We start from the raw sequence: 16000 nt of genomic DNA on the forward strand, positions 1-16000 counted from the left end.
GTTGTCCTGTTCCCAGCTCATTAAATAGAGCTAATCAGATCCAGATAGGGCTTCTGTTTTGGAAGCGCAGGAATTAAAGATTTCCCTGTGCCTCAGAAGTCACTAATAGTGCTAGTTATTAGACATCAGCGAACTAAACATGGTAGTAATCTGAAAGTTGAACTACTACTCTAGGTTTGTGACTTAGGAAATTCCTCTTCTAAAGAAACTGATTTCCTGAAAGTAAAAAGTGAGTGTCCTGAATTCAGGTTTTTTTTTTTTTTTTTTTTTTTTTTTGGTAACTTACAGTATTTAAAAAAAAATTTTTTAATTGAAGTATCGTTGATTTACAGTGTGTCAATCTCTGCTGTACATAAGAGTGACTCAGTTATACACAGACATTCTTTTTTATTTTCCATTTGGTTTATCACAGGATATTGAATATAGTTTGCTGTGCTATACAGTAGGACCTTGTTTATCCATCCTATATATAATAGTTGACCTCTGCTAATCCCAAACTCTGTCCTTCCCTCCCCCCTCCCCCTCAGCAGCCACAAGTCTGTTCTCTATGTGAGCTGTTTCTGTTTTGTAAATAAGTTCATTTGTGTCATATTTTAGGTTCCACATGTAAGTGATATCATATGGTATTTGTCTTTCTCTGTCTGACTTCACTTAGTATGATAATCCCTAGGTCCATCCATGTGGCTGCAAATGGCATTATTTCATTCCTTTTATGGCTGAGTAATATTCCATTGTATACATGAACCACATCTTTATCCATTCATCTGTTCATGAACGTTTAGGTTGCTTCCATTTCTTGGCTATTGTGAATAGTGCTGCTGTGAACATAGGGGTGCATGTATCTTTTTGAATTATAGTTTTGTCAGGTAACTTTTTAGTTTTCTTCAGAACCGCCACACTTTTCCATAGTGGCTGCACCAATTTACATTCCCATCAACAGTGTAGGAGGGTTCCCTTTTCTCCACCCTCTCCAGCATTTGTTATTTGTAGACTTTTTTTAATGATGGCCACTGAAGTCATATTTTTATATATTTCAATCCACTGTGTTGTATCTTTTTGGCCAACGGAATCCTTTTCAAGCTTGTTCCTACCATCACTGACTCCCGTAAGTAGTCTTTGATACGAAGTTTTTCGCTTTCTAGTGTGACAGAATGTTCCAGGCTTACCCTGAACAAGATAAACAACTTTTCTTTCTAGACCTGGAATGATCCATTTTTCCAAGGAGCTCTGGTTCCTTATTTTAAAAGAATGGCGTTTAGAGACCGCAGCCTTGGTGGGAGTGATACTCATTAATACTGATGAACCCAGTATTGTTTCGAAGACTTAACCTGGATGATCAGATCAGACCCTTTGGAAAAGCAAGGGGAACATTTTGAACACTAGGAGGGCAGAGACACACTTGTTGGCTGTCTGCAGGAAGCTTCTTTTCATTTGGTATCTTAGTATCTATCACATGTGGTTAGGTTGTGGGTGAGAACTTATCAGAGTTACCTTCAACCTGAACCAGAGGACAAAATAGGTTAATAAAATAAGGCCATTTGGGGAGAGCAGATCAGGCTGAAATTACGGGATCATGCACATGATGATAAAATGAGGTTTAAAGCTTGCCTCGGAAGCTATTAACTGGACGATGGGGGTGGGGTGGGGAGGTTATGTTTACATTGCCTGGGGGGGTGTTTTTGTTTGAAATTATCTGAGGAAAAAGGTTGAGGGTCACAGAAAATACCCTATTAAGGGTTAGTAGTCTGCACTGTGGAGATGCAGGGTTAAAGTTACTTCAGAAAGTGTAAGGCCACCTTCCAGCCGGATCTTAACGAAGAGCCAGTTGCTCCTTGACTCCTGAACTTGGCAGTAGACATCCCTTTTTAATCTGAAAGTTCCAAGAGCTGATTTTGTGCCACTTAAATGTCTACTTTTCTGATTAAGCTACTTCATCCGATTGAAGACCTGAGGCTGCATTTGTCCTATGTTCTTAGGCTGGAGGTTCTCTCATCCTTCTCCAAAATATTTGTATCCTATAGACTCCCTGAATTTTGTGATTCTTAAGATTGGAGAGAGGTGGAAAACGAGTGTCAGATTGCAGTGCTGTTAGTGTACTTTCACTTGAAAACGAGGTAGGAAGAATCTAAACATTTAAGTACTGTGTCCCAAAGTATGTATTTAAGGCTTAGGATTAATCAGCAAGCAAAACAGGTCACTGCCCTCCAGGGCTTGCATTCCATTGGGGAAGCAGTCAACATACATTCTCAGCTACCCTTCAGACAACCAGGAATTTTACAGATGAGAATTTGCTCAGAAAATTGTGAATTTGCCAGCCGAGAGCTAGGAATTGAGTGTAGTTGTGTCCGACTCCCAACACCAAACTAGCACGTAGCCGCACCTGGCCCCAACTACCATACTTTAGCCTGGACTGGTAACAGCTTTTTTGCTGGCCTCCTTACTGCCACTGTCGTACCATTCCAATGTATTCTTACCAGCTGCAGTAAGCTTTAAAAACAAACTGGATTTTGACCCTTAGTTTCAAAGCCTTTGATAAATTGCCAAACAAATGGGTATATCCACACTGAGTACTACTTGACAATAAGAAGGAACAATGATAAAAGCAACAAGGGATGAGGCTGAATTTCAAACATGCTGAGCAAAAGAAGCCAGACACAAAAGAGCACATAGATGGTTCCATTTCTGTGAAACTAGAACCTAGTGCCAGCAGACTAATGGTAACTTGAGACTAGTGATGGGTGTGGTGGGAGGTTGCCTGAGAAAGGTGTTTACAGAAGTATAAACATTTGTCAAGCTCCAAGCATTTAAAAGTTGTACATAGGGGGCTTCCCTGGTGGCGCAGTGGTTGAGAGTCCGCCTGCTGATGCAGGGGACACGGGTTCGTGCCCTGGTCCGGGAAGATCCCACGTGCCGCGGAGCGGCTGGGCCGTGAGCCATGGCCGCTGAGCCTGTGCGTCCGGAGCCTGTGCTCCGCAACGGGAGAGGCCGCAACAGTGAGAGGCCCACGTACCACAAAAAAAATAAAAGTTGTACATAAATAGTGCCTTAAAAGGCCTTTGAAGGTTTCTGACAGGTACCTATTGCCTGTTTTCACCCTCTTGCCACTCTTGGCTAACCCTGCGTGTCACCTAGCCTTTTCCCACTTGCAGGCAATTGACATCTTTTGCCTGGAATGTTCCCTTGTGTGGCTGGCTCTCCCACTTTTGGGTCTTAGCCTAAGTATTGCTAATTGGTGTTCTCTATCCCACTGTTTTCCTTCAAAGTGCCAGTAAGCTTGAATTTACCTCTTGGCTTATTTGCTTATTGCCCATCTTCCTTAGTAGAAGTAAAGTGCTTTTTCCAAGCAGGGGCTTTGTGTGTCTTCACCCAGGGCCTGACACAAATAGTGATTGAATGAATTGGTGAGAAGTGACTACCAAATTAGTGACCCATATTAAGTGCTATACGAACATGTCAAATTTGAATAGAAAAAAGTTCATTTAAGATTGATCTGGGAGGCTTCCCTGGTGGCGCAGTGGTTGAGAGACCGCCTGCCGATGCAGGGGATACGGGTTCGTGCCCCGGTCCCGGAAGATCCCACATGCCGCGGAGTGGCTGGGCCTGTGAGCCATGGTCGCTGAGCCTGCGCGTCCGGAGCCTGTGCTCTGCAACGGGAGAGGCCACAACAGTGAGAGGCCCGCGTACCGCAAAAAAAAAAAAAAAAGATTTATTCATCTGTATGGTAATGTTTGCAGGTGTGAACAATGGAAAGGAAGACTGTTAAAATGACAGGATTTAGAGTCAAAAGATTCTTTTCAGTAAATTAAGAATGATCCCTGGGCTTCCCTGGTGGCACAGTGGTTGAGGGTCCGCCTGCCGATGCACGGGACATGGGTTTGTGCCCCAGACCGGGAAGATCCTACATGCCGCAGAGCGGCTGGGCCGGTGAGCCATGGCTGCCGAGCCTGTGCTCCGCAACGGGAGAGGCCGCAACAGTGAGAGGCCCGCGTACTGCAAAAAAAAAAGAATGATCCTGCTTCCCTACTTCATGAAATGGTGAAGAAAAATATAACGTGATAACCTGAAAACCATAATTAGGATTATTAATAATAGCTAAAATCTTTGGAGCCTTCATTGTGAGCCAGACTGATCTCATTTGCTATCTCGCAGCATCTTAACACTTGGTACTGTTGGAAGCTTGCTGCAATTTATAAGTAAATGTTGGAGGCAATATTCAAATCCAGGACCTCTAACTTGAGTTTATGCTCTTAATAAGGACTTCACTTGACGGGACTTCTGGGTGAATCTTACTTGGGTGATAGCTTTATTTGTGGAATCAACAAACACTATCTGAGCCTTGAAAAAAATTGCCGGCATTTTAGAATATAAATAATTATGGACCCATTTCATTCAAAAGTAATAGGAAAAACAGTACAGAAAATTGTAGGTCTGATTATTGGCCAGGAGATACTTCAAACACCCCACTTTAGCAGGTAGTAGGCCAAACCCACCTCTTGACTGGGCTGTCAGAGAAGTAAGATCAAGCATGGCGATGCCACAGGACCCAAGGGAAGCATATGTTTTGTGGTTGGGCATTGCATGCTGTCTTGGGATTTGCTGGTTCTGGCAATGAGAATGGCTAAGTAAATTCAGCCCAGCTCTTCACACAAGAACTTTCTCCATTGCTCAGCACCTAGCTTTGTAAAGGTTTTCTGTACTTGTGTCCAGTGCTGAAACAGAGGCTGTTTAAGATGGCCTCAGCTTTGAAAGGGAACTTAAATAAAATAGCTTGCAGGGAAGCCTGATAATCGGAACAACTGATGATAGTTCATATTCCATGACTAGGAAGTAGCACTGTTTGACAGTGTCTACCTCAGTTTCACTATACGTGAAATGGGGCTATCAGCCATAGCCAGTGACGCAGGAAGTTTTTAACCAAATAGTCCGGATTCCTGAGTTTTGCTTTTTGAGCTTGTTCAGTTTCTTTCCCTCTATGACAAACCCCTTAGCATTAGGCCAAAGCAGAGCCTAGCTGTCTGGAGGTCTAGACAGTGTGAGACAGTGTACGTGTGACAAGAACACCTACATTTTGAGGTTGGTGGCAAGGACAGGAGTGATTCCTCTGAAGGGGCGGAGGGGGTTAGAAGAGATGCCCTTAGAAGGGACCTGGTTAAAAGAGTCAAACTGCTTAGTGTGCAAAGAGTGGCAAATCTCAGCCTGGAGGCCGGCAAAGGGCCTAGAGTGGTCGCTGACCATAGTCCTGCTGGCTCCTCCCGGGCCTGTATAGCCTGACCGGGCTGGGCTGCAGTGAAGCCTTGGGGACGCTAGGTGGCAGCCGTGCGTTTCCAAAGCTGGCTCACCTACCGGAGAGCCCAGCTGGGATCTCGGGAACCGACCCGGGAGCCCTGGAAGGGGGTCGGTGGGGGTGGAGTGGGGGCTTAAGAGACGCCCTCGAGATCCCCTCCCCTCAACGGCAGGGACGGAGATTGAAAGAGGGCTCACATAGGGTGGCCAGCCGTCCGAGAGGGCGCCTGGGACCTGCCACGATCCTGCGTGAACTCACAGAGCGGGTAAAAGCGACCCCCTTAAGTGGAGCCGCCCCGAGGGCTGGGCCTGACCCGCTCCTTCCCTGCTCCCCACTCAAGCGCCGGTGGCTGTGAGTGCGAGTAGCGAATGTGGGCGAGCAAGGACGTTCCGCACCTAACTGCGTTCTTGGGGACCGCAGCCTGTCCAGTTCCGGCAGCGTTTGCGCCGTGGCGCGGGGTCGTTGCGCCCAGGCGCAGAATTCCGACGGCTTCGAGCGCTCACCAGCTCCAGCCTAGCTGGCTCTGCCCCTTCGGAGCTGCCGGTCCCGTCGCCGAGAGTCTGAGCGCCTCCCTCCAACCCGGAGCCGCCAGGAGAAGGAGGAGGAGGCAGTGGAGAGGCTGCGGCAGGCAGGCAAGCAGGCAGGGCCGCCTTTGATGTGGGCGCGGCGCACCCAGGCTAGCTGAGCGCCCGTCCGGCCGCGCCCCGAGGGGGGAGCCCCCGGGCCCCGCATCCTCATTGTGCCGGCTCGGGCCCGGGCCCGCCCCCGGCCCCCCGCCCCCTCGCCGCCCGCGCGTAGAAAACGCCCCGGCCGCCGCCAGTGGTGGGAGGTGGCGATGCGCACGGCCGGAGAGACGCGGAGGAGGAGACATGAGCCGGCGGGCGCTCAGACGGAGCGGCCGTGACGCGTTCGTGCTGCAGCCGCGCGCCCCGGCCCCGGAGCGCTGACCCCTGGCCCCGCGCAGCCCCGCGCCTCGCCTGGAGAGCGCGCCCCAGCTTCCAGCCCCGCCACGCATGCTGCCCCCGGAGTAAGCCGGGCAGCCAGCCTCCCGCAGACGCCCGGACGGCCGGACGGCCGGCCGGCAGTGAGCAAGCTTTCTCGCACCGGCCGGTGCCTCCTGCACAGCGGCGGCCGCCCCGCAGCCCCCGCTCCAGCCCGGAGGGCGCAGCGCTCGGGAGGAGCCGCGCGGGGCGCTGATGCCGCAGGGCGCGCCGCGGAGCGCCCCGGAGCAGCAGAGTCTGCAGCAGCAGCAGCCGGCGAGGAGGGAGCAGCAGCAGCGGCGGCGGCGGCGGCGGCGGCGGCGGAGGCGCCCGGTCCCGGCCGCGCGAAGGGGACATGTGCAGGCTGGGCTAGGAGCCGCCGCCTCCCCCCCCGCCCAGCGATGTATTCAGCGCCCTCCGCCTGCACTTGCCTGTAAGCGCCCGCGTGCGGGGCTGCCCACCCTGCCTGGACGTCTGTCCGTGTGCCTGTGGCTCTGTCTACCCGCCCGGCCGTTCTTCTGACTTTCCGACTGCGTATCTGTCTGTCTATACGCGGGTTCCCCTCCCTCCAGTCCCACTGACTGCCTCTCCATCTCTCTCTCCCGCAGGTGTTTACACTTCCTGCTGCTGTGCTTCCAGGTACAGGTACGTGGGCTTCTGACTCTGACCTCCCCCCCCACCAGCCCCTGTCTCCCGGTACGTGTCTACCCCCCCTCCCCCGGGCCGCGCCCCCTCCCTGTGCCCCACCCCTCCTGGGCGCCGAGCCCAGTGCACCTGTTCCCAGGGCGCGGAAGGGTGGCTCCAAATACGCCCAGCGCGGGCGGGGGACCGGCCAAGGGCAAGGGGCTCTGTTGCGGGACTCAGGCTGGCGCGGGCTGCCACGGCCCCTGTCGGCTTCGGCTGGGAGAAGATGCTCGGAGCCGGCGGCCTCAGCCGCTACAATGTGCCCGGCTCCAAGCCCCCCCCTTCCCCCCCACCCCGCTTCCCCGCCCGGCCCGTAGCCGGTGAGGAGTCAGGACGTAGGGATTTTCTCTGCCAACCGTCCCTTAACATCTCCGTTCGCTCTTCCAAACAAAAAGGCTCCTTTCAACCGAGTGGATTTGGAGTCCAGGGAGAAAGCTTCAGTTGTAAATTACTCTGTGGTTTCAAAGGCGTTTGCAGCATTGAGAGAAGGACAGAGAGGGAGAGAGAGAGATGTTGTGCTAGGAGGGGAGACTGGGGTGAGAGCGAGCAGAGCGGGGCACCTGGGCCGAGGGACCACTGCCTGCGAGGCGGCTCCGGAACGGGCCGCGCTCCGCAACGCACACCCTTGCCCAAGGTAGTGCAGCCCTCAGCTGGTTCCCCGCCTAGCTCCCCGCTCGCTTGCTCTCCTGAATCAGAAGAGGGCTTGGCGCTCAGCCTGGAAAGCACTTGCTAAAATCTGATCTGTTACTTCAGCAGCTTTCAGACTCGGGAAGGTCTTGGCACGCAGACAGTTGGAACACTGGGGCTTCCAAAGCCGTGGAAATGAAGGAAAAGGGTTGGGGGGCGGGGGGAGGGAAAGAGAAGAGGGACTGAGGGAGCTGACTTCAGCCCCGATTAGAACCAGACCAGGCTGCCTCAGCTTGGAGGGGGGGCGCAAAGGGAAAGGGAATAGGAAGTGCCAGCTGCCCTAGCCCTCCACCACCTAGTGCTCTGAAGGAGGCGCCCTAGGAGGAGCTGGGCTGGGGCCAAAAGAGATTATGGGCCAAAAGAGCCCCTTCCCCGTCTGGGTTGAAGGCAGGTGTCCTCATAGGGTTCGAGAGGATGCTTGGGCCTTAGCTTTCTGGATTCCCGAGGTGCCCAGGGAGAGCACCGAGCAGGCAAAGTGGTGGTTCTCCCAGGTGTGTGTGTTGAGCGCTGTTGAGATTCACGGGTCTCTTGCGGAGGGCGGCTACGGTGGTGGTGAGACTGCTTATCTCCCCTCCCACTCCTGAGAGAGAGCTGTTACCATCGGGATGGACATTGAGGTGAGGGCAACTAGTTGGGACTGGGGGCTGGAAGGATGGATGGACAGACTGATGGGTTCTTTCCTTCTGTTGGCCAGGCTGGGGTCCCTGGTGACTCCTTGAATCAATACAACTGGAGTCAGTAACTTAAGACTGGCCGTTTGCCAAAGCAGATGTGACCCTGTGTGGTTGCAGGGGGCAGGGTGGGGAATGGCTGGTGTCAGAGAGAGAGGCCAGTGCCAGGCGTAGCCTGCTTGGTTTGCAGCTGAGTCCCCAAGCAGAGGGCGGGCCCCAGGGTCACCCCGGGGGACTGCCTGTCTGACCTGGGGGAGAGCTCTTTTCCTGAGCGCTGAGCCTGGGGCCGGGACGATGAAATGGGCATAAAGTAGAGAGACGGTTTCAGACTTTGTGGCCCAGGCCTCTTATTGCCTGCTGCCTCTTGGTCCTTGAAGTGGGGCCCAGGAGGGGCTGCTGTGTGGTCTTTGTGTTCTGGGTGGGGGGGAATGTGAGGGAGGGAACCTGGACTCTGCATCCCACCTCCAAGTCCTGGCCAGAGCTAGAGCCAGCCTGTGGCGGGGAGGGGCGGGGAGGGGAAAGCTGGGTGGGCCGTCTGGGTTAGGTCCATTGGGGTTACGCCTTCAAGCAGGTGAGGGAGCCTCCTCTCTCCCCCCCCCCGCCCCACCTCCCCCTTCCTTTGCAGCCTTTCCCGTTGCAAACTGCCTTAGGACTGACTGATGTTTTTAACCCATGATCCATGCACCCTTAGGATATCTAAGGATGGGATTATGGGAGAGGGGTGGTCCCTGAAACACTGTGCAAAACGGTGCCCATATATGCAGTATACGGGAGACGGTTCTCAGCTCCCCACAGATTTTTGAAAGCACCCATGATTGCTGAAAGATAAAACAACTCTACCCTAGGGAGTTATAGACAAAGTTGGCAGGCTCACATCCTCCTTTATGCTCGAGGGACAAGGTGGAGTGTTAGTTAGAGGTAAAGATGAGAGGTGGGACCCTTGTGCTAGTTGCGAGAGTCTGGAGTCTGTCTGCTCCCCACTGAGGTGATGGGCCAACACCGGGAGAGCAGCTGCTTCCTGGACAGGGTGCATTTGGAGGGTGGTAATGAGAGCACCCTTGGTGAGCAGGGCCCAGGGGAGGCTCCCTGCACTGCGGGAAGGGCTCAGGGCTTTGCCATCCTGTGGATTGCGCCTGAACCCCAGCTCCATCTTTCCCTATATGTAGACCTCTGCGAGACTTAGCTTCATCATTTGTGACATGGGTGGCCCCGAGGACGAATGGTATATGATAGGCGTGGAAGAGGTTTTGCGAATTCTCATCCCGCAGGAGCTCTGCTCATCCTGGGATCTCACCAGAGTTGCTCTGCTGGGAACTCTATACACCTATGCCCTTCCTTCCCCCGCCTCCGTGTTTTGGGGAACTGGTCCAGTCCTAGCAACAGAGTTTCTGGGCTCCTCCTCTCTTTCCATCCATCATCAGCCACCAAACCCCAAACGGGCCCCTTGCCCCCAGCCACATTTCTGTGAACACAGTCAATGCCAGACACTGCCCGCACCGCCCCCCCACCCCCCCCACCCCCGACAATGTGGTGAGCCCCGCCCTCCCCTGCCAGCAACCCTGGGAGCGGGAAGCTGGGAATTTAATAAAATCCCTTCTCCACACGACTTGGGACACCGTGGATAGCTCAAATCGGAAGAATTTTAAAAATTTCCAAGGGGAGCAAGCAGCGTGACCAGTAAATTGCTTTTCTGCACTTGGCTGAGCGCTGACAATGACACCGGGCTGGGCCTTTCACGCAGCTCGGCCGGCACCTGCCTGACATTGTTCCTGCCGCCAGGCTCGGCTAGGTCCTGGCCTTCCCCAGACAGGCCAGGCGTGAGGCGGGCCAGGGCAGGGGGGCCTTCCGCTGGCCCCTCGGTCCCTCCTTCCCACAGTGCTGCTTCCTCTCTCACCGCACTTGCTCAAGTTTGGAAGTTTCCTTCCATGCCTCCTCTAAGGCTAACCACCCCCATGCCTGGCCTCTTCAGTGGGGTGTAGAACCTCTCTTCAAGCTTGCTAGGATGGGGAAGCCAGAGACAGAGTCATCTGGGACTTGAAGAGGATGGGACGCTCACCTATTGGATTGTACCTTTAATTTCTTGAAGAAGCGACCTCATCCATCCATTCGTCCATCCAGTCAGGTATCTGTTCATCAAATACTTGCTGGGAGCCTGCTTCTTGCTGCTGCTGGAACATGACTAGTCCGTTCCTGGCCTCAAGGAGCTCCCAGTCTAGAGAGGGAGAGTGCCAGATAAACAGGAGTTCCTTCAACCCCACCCCTCCTGTCCCACGCTGTGAAGTGTTGAGAGATAGAGAGCATCCTCCAGCCTGATGGGGGTGGGGGAAGGGGAGGGGGTGGGGCGGGAGGGGGGAAACCAAGGCTGGGGAGAAGTGACCTGCGTTTGGTGAGAAAGTGCTACTTGTATGAATTTCCAAGTGGCTGTTGCATCAGGAAGTTCCTTTCATCCTTTCTACCATTCTACAAGGGACACTGGAGTGGGAGGAATATTATCAGATTCCTACCTCACAGATGGAGAAACTGAGGTACAGAGCGGGGAAGGGATTTTTCAAGGCCATGGCTAAGACCCAAGACTCTGAAATCGAGACCTTGTTATCCCTTCCAGCACACCAGGCAGACTTTTTCAGAAACACTGCAGTTGTTCAGAAGGAATACTGATAGGGAAATGGAGTCTCAAGAGGCATGCTAGGGGCCCTTAGTGAGAGATCCGGTTGGATCCCCCTGATAGGATCCCTTATTAGGGGATGATCAGAGGCCAGGTGGGCATCTCTGTGGTTGAGGGCCTCTGACTTGGTGTCTGCAAACCCTGATCTTCCTGGAGTGTTCTGGTCTAAAAGGGTTTCAGAGCCAGAGGTGGGTTTGGTTTTGGGGGGAGTAGCAGGGCCTGGGGGATTCAGCACTCTCCTTCCAGCTTCTTTCCCAGCATGGAGCAGGAGTGTCACCTGCTCTGAGGCAAGGAGGTGGATTTGGAACATTTCTTGTGGGTGGTGCAGCCAGTGTCCAGCAGGCTCTGGGCAGTGTGTCAGGGCCACGGCGTTGCCTCCTCGTAGCCCTGGGTGGCTGGGAGGGCACATTGGACCCCCAAAGGGAGATGGATGGGGACAGGAAGAAGACTTTCTGTCCTCAGCAGATCTTTTGGTTCTGACCTCGTCCTGTAGCAGGGAAGTTGTTGGTGTGGGAAATCAGGGTGTAGGCCCATCAGGGTAACAACTATACTGGTAGCTGCTGCTGGGTATTGCGGGCTCGTTCCGTGGCTGACGCTTTCTCACAGCCTCTAGGCTGTGCCTCACAACCAGCCTGGAATCAGGGAATTCTACAGATGAAGAGAGTGAGGCTCAGAGGCATAAAGTAATCTGCCTTTGTTTGCACAGCAGGAGAGAGAGGCAGAGTGGGATTCAACTCTAGCTTGCCCACTCTAGGACCCAGGCTTATTAATCAGCACTTTAAAGGCTCTGGAATCTGCCAGGCTGGTTCAAAGAGTCTCTCTGCCTTGTCTTTGCTGTGTGACCCTGGACAAGTTACTTAACCTCCCTGGGTCTCAGCTTCTGCACGCATAAAATGGGAAGAAAACAACCAACAAAACAGCTCCTGCTTTCTAAGGGTGTGGAGCAGGGGAGAGTGCAGAACCCAGGGCTCTGAAATCTTGTCTTCCTTTCAAGACCTAGTCCCTGTGTCTCTTGTTCTGGGAGGACTCCCTTGGTTCTACCCCTCTGTCAGTGGATTAAGCTCCCCTCACCCATGGCACTGCCACCTCCTGGTGACTGGGGAGAGGGAAGGTGTTGTTTCCTTTCTGAGGGCCGGGATTGTCTGATGAACATCTGTGTGCCCCACATTTTGTGCTGGGTTGGGTTTCCCCCCTACTCACAAGGACCCATGTCTGAGCACTTAGGGAAGGGCAACACCAAGGGCCCTGTCAGTGTGGCCCAGGCTGGAGGAGAGCCACTGGGCCTCCGGAAGTGCTGAGGCCTGCTGTTGGCACCTTGGGTCTGACAGTAGGGATTTGTTCTGGAACATCAGTGCGTAAGCGGGCCCCTCAGGCTTTAGTCAGTCTTGCTGGTAGGGCCTGGAAGATGACTGGGTTTTGTTTGCTCCGACATCTGAACGGCATAAGGCCTCAGGCCCATTTAAAATGCTGCTGTGCCAAGGATGGGGCCAAAGACAAGCCCCCCATAGGCCACAGGGCAGAAAGACTCTCAGGATGCCTGGGTTGGAGTCCTGGCTCTGTCACTGGCTCGTCGTGTGCCTCAGTTTCTCCACCTGGGTACCAGTGAAGTGAGCTAGGCGGCTTCTGTGTTGCCCGAATGTGTGGGCTTTGGCATAGGAAAGACCTTGGTTTGAATCCTATCTGTGCCGCTGAGCAACTGTTCCGCAAATTTCTTAACCTTCCACCCTCTGCACCTTGGTTTTCCCCATCCGTGTAACGGGGTAACGAAAGGTACCTACTTCTTAAGGGTCATGGTGAGGACTAATAGGATAATGCACACAGAGTAGCTAGCACTGTGGCTGACACTCAGTAAATAACTGAGTACTAGTAATCGCTCGATCAATTATATGCCCTGTGTGTGTGTTAACATGCTGCAGCGTGCTGAAGAAAGCTAGGAAGGCTGCGCTTCTTGCATCGGCGACATCAGGCCCCCTCCAGTCTGAGCGTAGGTCTTGGATTTAGGTCTGAATTTTATCCTCATTGCACCACTCACAGGCTGTGTGCCCGTGGGAAAGATCCTTAACCTCTCTGAGTCTCTACCTCCTCGTCAGTTGAGAAATCGGAATAATAATACCATTCCTAGGGCCTGTTGGGAGGATTAATTGAAACCATGTCTCGGACCTGGTATGCAGTAGGCGTTCAATTATGGCGCTGCTCCTCATTAACAATCAGCAAACATGGCTGGCCCTGGACTGGGTTTTGAGTGGGATGAAGAAGACATCTAAGGCTTCAGCTTTTTTCCTCCATGATCCCTGTGAAGAGATGGCAGGTGCTTTGGCAGCTTTGTTTACCACTCTCCCCATCCCACCTCTGCCTTGGAACCTCTTAGCACTTTGTCATTGCTCTGTGACCCAGTGTGTTCTCTGCTGGGGCTCACAGGGATGTATAGGGGCTCAGGCTCTGGACACAACCCACCTGGGTCATACCCCACCTCGGCCACTTGGTAGCTGCATGATTGAGTGAATTCTCGGCTTCTCTGTGGTTCATCTTTAATATAGGCATCAGGATGGACCCTCCCTCCTGGGGTTGCTATAGGGGGTGAACTGTGGTCACTTGGGGGAAGCACTTGGCCCAGCACATGGCTCATTATAAGTGCTGAGTAAATGTGAGCTGCAGTTATACCTTTGACTCTGGGGTGCCTAGAGGCCTGCTTGTCCGCCAGCTCCTGGTTCCTGGAAGTCAAAGGAGGCCTGGCCCATCCCATGGGCCCTGTGGCACCTGGCACGGACCTGGCATGCAGCATGAATGTCAGCAAGTTGGAGGGGTGGGGAGAACAGCTTCTCTGAGGGCCGGGCGTCTGTATGGAGCCCCCCAACCCTGTACCAGGTGTGGGGCACGGGGTGCTCAGGACCTGTCCCAGCCCTCAGGGATTTGAGAGAAATCTGAGGGATCTGTGCAGGGGGCAGGGGCCCAAGGGTGCAGAGGGTGTTCTGACGAAGGGCCCTGAAACCAGACTCAGGGCAGGAGGATCTCGCCTGGGAAGGTGCGCCATTTGAATCTTGAAATAGGAACAAGCTGGGTGAAGAAGACTCTTTGAGTGTCTCTCTCTGTGTGCGTGCGTGCGTGCATGTGTGTGTGTGTGTGTGTGTGCGAAAAAGCCTTCGCAGGCACATGGACCATTTCTACATGGAGCAGGGAACAGCTTGATGTGCTCAGGGGACTCCAAGCTGTTTGGAATGGCTGTCGCATCAAGTTCAGGAATGAGGGTGATATAAAAGGCCATGGTGGGCATTGAATGCCAGAATAAAGGGCTTGTTTATTACCTCTTTGACATGCATGACCCCTCTCCCCACCCAGGGGCTTCAAGGGAGAGAGATTGGAAAGAAGGAGAAAAGGAGGAAAGAAGGGAGCATGGGTCTTTAGGAGTCCCCCCCGCCGCCTCAGGCTGGCTGCAGGGTTGACGGGCCGCGGCACCCATATTGACAATCTGTACAGAGCAGGCTGATGTATGGGGAAGAGGAGCTCCCGGTCAGCGCCTTGGGTGGCAGCACCCCCCTCCCGTGCTGGCGGCTCAACCCGGCCAATCAATACATTGACAGCCCCAGGAGCTTAATGGACAGGTTGGGGGTAGGGAAGGGCCGTTTGGAGCAACACTGTGTCCTGGCTGGGATGGATGTGGGGAGTGTGACAGGAGAGAGGGGAGAAACCTGGGGCTAAGGGGTGGCCGGAGACATCAGTCTGAGTGAACCAAGCTCCAGTTCAGGGGTGGGCCCAGCCTCCCTCCTCCGCTTTCTGTCCAGGGGTGTCAGCTAGGGGAAACTGATGGACTCCAGAGCCAGAGGTGGGTTCAGTTCTTGGCTGCATCGGTTTCTGTACAACTTAGGCAAATCCCTTAGCCTCTCTGTGTCTCCCTTTATCATGGGGATGGTAATCGTTCTGACCTGCCCAGGTCCTGCGAGGAGCGAGGAGACAGTGCCTGGAAAGTGCTTAGCTTGGACCCTGGCACTGAGCGAACGCCCACTAAGTGGGAGCCAGCGTTAGTTTCGTGCTCAACGACGATAATAATCCCCGGAGCGCTATGACTGGCATCAACTCCTGGGCCTGAGTCCAGGCTTGCTCTTGAGGAACAGTTTGGGAGCTGCATCTCAGGATGGAGGGGGTGCTGACTCTACAAGGGGCCACTCCTGGAATGGGGTGCAGGTCTCAGGTTTGAATCCAGAATTTGGAGAAGCTCCGAAAGCCCTCGGCATGGCTGGCCCCAGTGCTGCTTCTGGAGGTGGAATGTGGCCGCAAGTCTGTGGCTGCCTCTCCTGGGACCAGGGAGACCCTCCCTTTCTGGGCAGGCTGCCTGGAGACAGGGGCGCGGATTCTCTGAGGCCTCGAGGATGGGTACCTGGGTGGGAGGGACAGTCTGACCCCTTCCTTCTCTCTCGGGTAGGGGGTGAGCTCAAGGCCTCAGTCCTTTCATGTTTAATCCTCCACCTCAGTCCCTGCCCCACATATGGCTTGTGGCCGGAGCCAATTGCTTTCCTCAATGGGGGAAAGGAGGTGGGTGACAGAGAGAAAGGAGAATAGAGCAGGAGAGGGTGAAGAGATGGGGAGCGGAGGTTCTAGGCTGAGCTGGATTCAAATCTTGATTCTTTTTTGCACCAATTTTGTGCCTTTGGACAAGCAATGTAACCTCTCTGAGCCTCAGTTTCCTCATCTGTAAACTGGGGATGATAACCATACCAACTCATAGGGCTGCTCTGGGGATGACGTAAGATAAGTTAGTTAAAGTACTTCTTAGTATGGAGAACATGCTCCATAAGTAGTGACTGTTTAGAAAAAAGAAAAAAAAGGTGGCTCCTCTTACTTATGTTTTTCTGAGGTAAATAATTGTAAACAATCTCATTCTGCTGATGAGAAAACTGAGGGTTAAAGAAATCCAGTAAGTTGGTGATTTTGGGGTGGAGCCAGGTCACACCCGAGGTCAGTGAGTGCTATTGTTGAACGTGTGTGGTGTGGGTGTGCTGATGTAACGTGTGTATTAGGTGATGTGTGATGTGGC

At 53.5% G+C, this 16000-nt stretch overlaps 1 protein-coding gene across 1 annotated transcript in view; it reads left to right on the forward strand.

The window, feature by feature from the left end:
- Positions 1 to 6553: 6553 nt before the first annotated feature.
- Positions 6554 to 16000, forward strand: part of FGF18 (fibroblast growth factor 18) — a 34390-nt gene continuing 24943 nt past the window's right edge. Inside the window, exons 1-2 of the mRNA XM_065874313.1 lie at positions 6554 to 6697; positions 6873 to 6909. Coding sequence (XP_065730385.1) covers positions 6666 to 6697; positions 6873 to 6909 — 69 coding nt within the window. The 5' untranslated portion in view covers positions 6554 to 6665. The remainder of the gene's footprint in view (positions 6698 to 6872; positions 6910 to 16000) is intronic.

Source organism: Phocoena phocoena, chromosome 3, assembly GCF_963924675.1.
Source record: "Phocoena phocoena chromosome 3, mPhoPho1.1, whole genome shotgun sequence".
Lineage (NCBI taxonomy): Eukaryota > Metazoa > Chordata > Mammalia > Artiodactyla > Phocoenidae > Phocoena > Phocoena phocoena.